The 8193-nt window shown below is 32.7% G+C and overlaps 1 protein-coding gene across 1 annotated transcript; it reads left to right on the forward strand.

The window, feature by feature from the left end:
* The first annotated feature begins 3299 nt into the window (after positions 1-3299).
* On the forward strand, positions 3300-3656 carry LOC129903662 (uncharacterized). Its single transcript, XM_055979210.1, has one exon. The coding sequence runs from the start codon at positions 3300-3302 to the stop codon at positions 3654-3656; it is 357 nt and encodes a 118-aa protein (XP_055835185.1).
* Positions 3657-8193: the final 4537 nt, after the last annotated feature.

An 8193-nucleotide genomic window follows, 5' to 3' on the forward strand; every position in this document is an offset into this window, starting at 1 on the left:
GAGTGATGGGTAAATTGGTATCTATTGTAATGACATGTCCTTGCCAATGGAGAAGGAATTTAGGCTAGAAAACTTTGGGTAGTAACTTCAAAAAAATTGAGCCTAGGCTAGACTTGTACGAATGCTGAGTAAGGTAAGGTCTAGAGTGACCTTGTGATAGGTGGAAGATCTAATCAATAATATTATTAAGTTAGCTGATAGCCAAGATGATACAAAGCTTTTACCGATTTATGAAATCACATTTGGGTCAGTAAAACTCTCAGAATTAGACTTGGCATGGAAGATTTATTTTAAGGCATCTTGGGGATAGGGTATATTGTGATATGGGAGACTTGGAGACTTTTTACGAGCTTACTATCTTTGCATATTCCACTAGAGCGGGAATAATCCCACTAGAGCGAGACCGCCAAAGAGGAATGGTCCCACTATGGCGGGACATTTGCGAGTTAATACGATGTTTAAACCCTAGAAATAATTTTCTACATAGAAACTATTCTTAAGATGTTAGGAGGTGACCTAGGGCACTTTTGTTCATTTTTCCACGATTTCTCATGCCAAAGGTAAGATTACTACCCCCTAAACTCATAATTTAATTTCTAGAACCCATAAACTATGGTGGGAGACCATTGGGGGAGGCTTTTGGTCTAAAACTAATGGTGGAAATTATCCCTAGATGGGGTTTAGGATCATGGTTTGGTCTAAGATGGGAATTATACTATAATTCGAGTAAAGTAGACCATTATATTTATCCTTTGTATGCATTTACTGTCTTTAGAGAAAGAACAAGCAGAACGAACCCGGAAGAGAAAAGCTCCTGCACTTTAGAGTTGTTGAAGCTCGAATTCGAGGTATGATGATTATTTTTCCCATATGTGACTCATGCACTTTTTAAATTACTTCAGTGTATACATATGTGCATATGAATAGGGAAGCATTCTAGGAATTATATTAAATGATCACCTATTGGCCTGATTTGTGATGAACCTGTTCTTGGTGATATGATGTTGATTATTGATTGTAATTGTAGCTGCATTGTATGTTTGGATCGGGTGTCATGTTTCGACACATAATTGGATCAGATGTCCCATTCAGACACACATTTGAATTGGGTGTCATATTTCAGCACAAACTTTGGATCGAATGTCATATTCCTACACATAAATAAGTATTTGCAAGTCGATTGAGAGGACCTTTATGCAAAATTGCATGATATGGAGACTACTGAACTGTGATCTTATTGAGTACTATTTGAGATAAAAATGGTTAAGTTTTATGTATGTGCTTACTATGTTAGATTTACTTATCCATGACTCGCTTACTGGCTAGCCGCGTGATCATACCAGTACACTATTGATTTGTATTTTGATACTACACTTGCTTTGTCTTTGTTGAGTACATGACATATTCAGCCAGTTGCGGAGAGACCTCGCATAGGATACCACTAGCTATTGAGAGTTAAAGGGTAAGTCACTTCTTACGGGCTATCATGAGCTCTTCTTATTTCAAGTCCTTCTTCTAGGACTTAGACTTTCAGACACTTTTGTTATGTTTCATTCGAGGTTGTGTTCCCTTTCTAGACTTGTTACTTGCTTAGAGTTTTGGTATGCCAATTTTTAGTTCCTAGATGATAATTTCCGCATGTTTGGGTTGATAACTAGATATTTATGAGTTTATGAGAACCCAACCTATATTTTATTTATTAAACTTGTTTCTGCATATTCAAAATTATTTATATCTTACGATTATGGTTAGTTGGGCTGTAGTAATGGTTCTCCCACAAAAAGGTTAGTGTGGGTGCCAGTCACGATGAATCAGAATCATGACAATAATATGGATATTCCATTGTCAAAGAAAATACTTGCTGTACGCACAACTGGTGACCTTTCTAAAAGCTTTGCCTTTATTATCACTTTGCTCAATATAGTAAATGGACAGGAAGTTTTTATTTTCATTTAGAAAACATTTGGAAAAAGATTACAGAAGTTTAATGCTTGGATTATCAATCTTAGTCTCCGCGATATCTTTATTTTTTGTGGCGACTTCTTAAAGGTCACAAATAACTTTTAGCTCTAGAAATTAGGACCACTATTGTCAACTCAAAATTTATTGAGTAAAAAGCATTGTTAATGTGTAGCCGTATGTTCTTTTATGAATAAAGTAAAAAAAAACATATTCGCTATACAGTTCTATTTCTTCTAGTTATGACATTATCAATTGAATGGATAGATGATGTTGAAAGTAGCATTCTTTTATCATTATTTTTTTCTATGCCCTTTATTCATAAAAAAATCTTTGTGTCACCTCATAATTGTCTTCTCCAATGAAGAACAAAAAATGGTTCGGACAATAAATGTTTAAAATTTAAATAAACAAATAAAGAATAATATAATATATTCAAAAGAAAACAAACAATAAAGGAACATGGGAGCACAATAATAAATGGAAAGATAAGTGGTTGGACCTACGTTTAGTTACTTACTGCACTTTAATTCGTTAGTTATGACATTATAATTTTTTTTAGTTATTTACTAATTATTTCTATGGTTATTCACAACTTTTTACATTCTTTAGTTGCGAGATTGTTAATTATCATAACTAATAACTACGATAATTCAACTACACTTAATTCGAAAGGGAGGACTCGGACGAGAGTGAATCGTCAGTAATTTTCTTGAAGTTCTTTTTTGGTATACTGCTTGATATGATAAAATTAAACCTTTTGTGTTAGAAAAAGCTCTAAAAATACTAAAATGATTTCTCATGATATTTAGAAAGATATTGTGACTGCGTGTAGGATTGAATCAATTAAGGCTATAATAGAGGATATAAATGGTGACTATTTTACTTTATTGGTTGATGAATTTAGAGACGTGTCACACAAATATCAAATGACTATTTGTCTACAATATGTCGACAAAAGGGAGTTTGTGATGGAGACTTTTATTGGACCTATTCATGTTAAAGATACTAGTGTTTTATCTCTAAAGAAAGCAATTGTGGATGTATTTGCTCAACATTCTTTGAGTTCATCTTATGTACGTGGGCAATGTTATGATGGGGCTAGAAATATGCAAGGTGAGCTAGGTGATCTTAAAATATTGATTAAAAATAAAAGTAGATTGGATTTGTTCATTATTTTGCTCATCAACTTCAATTGACTCTTGTGCGGTTTCTAAAATGTGTATTTTAGTTCGAGAACTAGTACTATTGGTCTCAAATATTTTGAATGTGTTGAGAGCTTCTTTTAAACGTGTGGATGAATTTTGAGAATCTCAAAAAAAAACTAAAAGGCATTGAATATGGGTGAACTAGAAATGGGTAGAGGATTGAATCAAGAACTTGGTTTTATTAAAGCCGGTGATACTCATTGGGGATCTCACTACAAGTCATTTGGAAAATTCATTAGTAGTTTTGGCTCTATTGTTGATGTGATTGATACTCTTGTTGTAAATACAAGTACTTTGGAAGAAAGAGAAAGCGCATCAGGATTTCTCAGAAGTTGTCAAACTTTTGAGACTGTTTTCTTATTGCATTTGATGACTGATTCTTTAGGAGTCACATATCATCTTATTGTGTCATTACAGAAAAAGGAGCAAGATATTTCAAATGTCATGATTCTTGTAAAGGTAGCAAAAAGAAGGTTGCAAGCTTTATGAGATAATGAATGGGATCCTCGCTTGAAAAAAAATATTGGATGGAATTCACTTAAAGAAAAGGTAGATGCATTTTGTATCAAACATGACATTCCATTACCCAATTATGATGATCCATATGCTAACTTTGGAAGATTCCGACATAACGTAGTTGACTCTACTACCTTACACCATTATCATGTGGATGTGTTTTATAAAAATATTGATTGGAAGCTACAAGAACTTGATTACAGTTTCAATGAGGTGACAAGTGATTTGCTTAATGGAGTAGCTTGCATGAATCCAATTGATTCATTTTCTAGTTTTGACATAAAAGGATAATGAGAATGGCTAAATTATATCCTGGTGACTTTGATGAATTCAAAATAAGAGCTCTTGAGAATCAACTTGTTAATTACATTATTTATGTTCATGATATTGATAAAAGATTCTCCAATTTGAGTGAACTTGGGTAAATTTCAAGAAAGTAGTTGAGACAAAGAAGTATTTAACTTATTCTCTTGTATTTCTTTTAATGAAGTGTACTTTGCTTCTGTTATACCCTGAAACTTTTTAAACTAAGACCGGAGGCATTATTCTTATGCGTATAGGCCTAAGTCCGATGACTTCTAATTGTATATATATTTTAAGATCAATTTATAAGTATCCTAGGTGTATTAGAGGTCAATTAGGGTCATAAGGAACCTCTAGTACTAAGTCGAGTTTAAAGATCCTTTATCGATTGAGTTTTCATATAAGATCATATAAGGGTCAAATTTAAATGAACATATATCTTAACATATATATAAGTAGGTGGTACATGACCTATCAAATTAAAGGTCTTTGAGTCCTCTTTCCAACACCATGAAGTTTGCCTCATTTTGAATTTGGAGTAAAAAGATATGACCATTTTACCTAAGGCTATCGCTTCAACAGTTTGGGGCCTGGGGCGGCGCGCCACCAGTGAGTCCAAAACTGACTTTAGTAATTTGGACCTTGGCGCGGCGTGCCAGCAGTGCGCCCGAGCCCGTATTTTAGATTTATCTTAATGAAGGGAATTGCAGACTTTTCTCCACCTTTCTCAAACTTAACCCAAGCCATTTTGGGACTAAATTCATCCCTTATCAGTACTCCGGGGGTATTTTCTCTCATTTAACACTTAGAACATTGAGAGAAGAGAGTTGGAGAGAAGAAAGAAAGCTAGGGTTCAAGGTTTGCAAGCCATTCCTTCAAGCCTCGATCGTCCATTTGATTTTGTAAGACTAATCACAATATTGGATTGAGTTCGTCCACGTGCCCTACATCTAATTTTATCGATTGTTGATAATAAGTTGAGTCTAAACTAGTTTCTTGAATTCCGATTAAGTTAATTATTCTTCTATTGAGTTTCGTATGATTATGTATTAAATTTTTTGTTGTTTTCTAACTCTCAATTGATTGAAATTGTTGTTTATGGCTACTTTTCCATGAACCCCAATTGATATGATGATCATGAGTTTTACATGCATATTTTGAGTAAAGATGATGACTTTTATGCATTGATGAAGAGCAATTTGAACATATATATATATATATACATATATATATATATATATATATATATATATATATATATGTATTATTGAGTCTAAATAAGTATGAGGGTCAAACATGATAGATTGAAATTGAGAAAGAATTTTGACGAGATGTGAATGATTTTAAAAGCACATTTTACTGAAAGAACTTGATGATTTGAGCATGAGCATTGATTTTGAATGAGTTTGATGGAATTGAACATAGAGTTAAATGAGTATTTCTGAGAAAGATATTTTGATGATGATGTAAATGATTTTTATTTTTTTAAGTGTAATGATTGATGAAGAGATGATGCTGATGATAATATTTCGAGATGAGTTTGATGTTTAAATTAAAAGTTCAATGAGACTAAATGATGATGCTAACATTAACATATATTTTTGAGCACCGAGTTGGGTAAGAGTTTAATTGACTCAAACCCCATAACCACATAGCCAATGTAGGATAAAGGATACATCTTGTAACATCCCCTAAAAATGTTGTATACGATGTTTCAATTCTCGCTTAAAAATGATACAACCTCTGTATTTTGGGGATAAAGTTTTATAGGATTGTCCGAATTGGGTGATTCAAATTTTTGCGTAACCACAAGATCATTACCTACAACTTTTTTGAATACCATAATTTAAGTTTCGGAGGTGAAGTAGGTCAAATAAATTAATTGTTGTAAGATAGGATGCTGTAATAGAATGAAGTGTTTATAAAAAACAAAATCATATCTCACTGTAGGATTATCCAAATTCTTTGATTCTTAAACTATATGAAAATAGACTTCCATATCTACAATTCTTATCACCAAATCCTAATAAGAAATTTATCTTATTCAAACACAGCTCCGAGTATTCTGTTAAAAAGAACTCATGTCACCTACCATGGAAAGATCTAGATACATTTGACATCACTCATGACATAAATTGTCCTCCATTTAACATCATCCATGACATCACAATTTTCTATTAAATTTTTAGATTGTTTCTTTATAATTATTTTATTTATTGTTAGGTCTCTCCTCCACACCTATAAATACCTATCTTATATCCTCATTTTATTCATCAAGCTTTCTCAAGCAACTCTTCTCTCTATACACTTCTTTACTCATTCTCAAATATAGTTTTAGTTCTTAGTAGTGAAGAAACACTATCTCGGTGATTCATATACTCCGGGTAGTACACAAAACATTCCGACGGGGAGAAAAGTTAGGACTCAAGAGTGTTCATTAAGTCCTTCGGTTCCAACTAAAGCTTCGTATTCCAGGTATGTAAGGCTTCAATGAGAGTATTTCTTCCACTCTCATGTCTAGATTATTTTGATTATATGATAAATTATATTTATTTTCTTTAAGCTTTACTCTAAGTTATGTGGGTATTTATCTATGGGTTCTTCCATCCATGTAGTCCAAAAACTCTTTCAATTAAGTCTCTTGATTTCAAATAATATTTTCTTATGGTAATTCTTATTTTTATTCAATAATATGAATCATGGTTAGACTAATGATTATTGGTCTATTTAGATGCAACATAATTTCATATGTATGAATTGATGGTTTGCAAGTAATTCCTCTATTTATCTATTTAAAGGTTCTTGAAATTCATGATGGGTTGTTTATAGCATGATTTTTAATCAATGGATTTCAAAGTATTTATGTATATTTATTTACATACATGTTTTCAAGTTGAAGTAATTTGAACCCACCTAGTTTTACTATATTTTTAATAAAGTTTGACTTGAAAGCTTTGACTCCAAATGAATGTTTATGAAAGCAATATCTATTATCAAAAGAGAGTCTTATGAAATGAAAGAATGATGAAATGATATGAATGATGGATTCTTTATGCAATAAGGATAATTCTTGCATATTTGAATTACCAAATGTTTTAATGATCTATTCTACCGAATATGATGTTTTGAATTCTCAAGCTATATGCTATAACTATTTTGAAGTATTAAACTATTCCATGGGATTGACTTAGCACCGAACGGGTCATTGAGGTGGGATACGGTAAGGGAATCCTAGTAGCAACCCCTTGTCTCATTAACTATGTGTCAACATAGGAGCCCTTGTAGGCTTAGGCTAATGGATCCATAAATAGCCCTTAAAGTTAAAGTTAAAGAAATGAATGAAGTTGGCGGAGTTCTACTGGCAAGTGGTCTCTCCGGCCAACGTAGGGGGTTATGTTGAATTCCATGTAATAGCTCGCATAGTCTTAAATGTTGGTTATGATTATTTTCTCACAAAATAAATGTTTTAAAGGATATCTATATGATTTATTATGCATGCATTACATTATGTTCCATATTACATAAATATTATATTGTTTCCTCAATGTTCATGCATCCTTACATACTTAGTACATTCAAAGTACTAAAGCATACTCTTTTGTCTATATGATATCACCATGTAGGGACCAGTGCTCCTCCTCGTTCTCCTCCATGTGGCTAGTTGAGATTTCATTGAAGACTACTTTTGGTGAGTTCCCATATTCTGGGAACAATACTCTTTTATCTTTCTAGCTTATGATATGTTGAGATATTTTACTATGGCATTTCTTCTATTATGATTGAGGATGAGCTAGGGACTTGTCTTAGCCCCGTTAAATCTAATAGTTAGAGGTATTGTTGGACATATGTAAGTTGAAGATTTACTATTATGATTTCCGCTTGTTTATTTATCATTATTAGCTATAAAAGGCTAAAAGAATGCTAAGAGGTTTGTTGAGGTACTTTCGGGTTCCTCATTCGCCATGTCACGTCTAGGCCCTAGGCTTGGGTCGTGACACATATCTTATCCCAAAAAAGGACTTGATGATTGGATCCATAGATGTTAATATCCATTACTCTAGCAAGGTATTGGATGGATGTGGCAACAACATCTCTTCGTTGTATTATCAGTAGCTCATTAGTGATGGTTGTCGGTTAGAGAAACTCCCCAAGAAGTAAAATATTATATTTTTATATACTAAGTTATATTTACTTATTCATATCTCTT

Source organism: Solanum dulcamara, chromosome 9 (assembly GCF_947179165.1).
Source record: "Solanum dulcamara chromosome 9, daSolDulc1.2, whole genome shotgun sequence".
Classification (NCBI taxonomy): domain Eukaryota; kingdom Viridiplantae; phylum Streptophyta; class Magnoliopsida; order Solanales; family Solanaceae; genus Solanum; species Solanum dulcamara.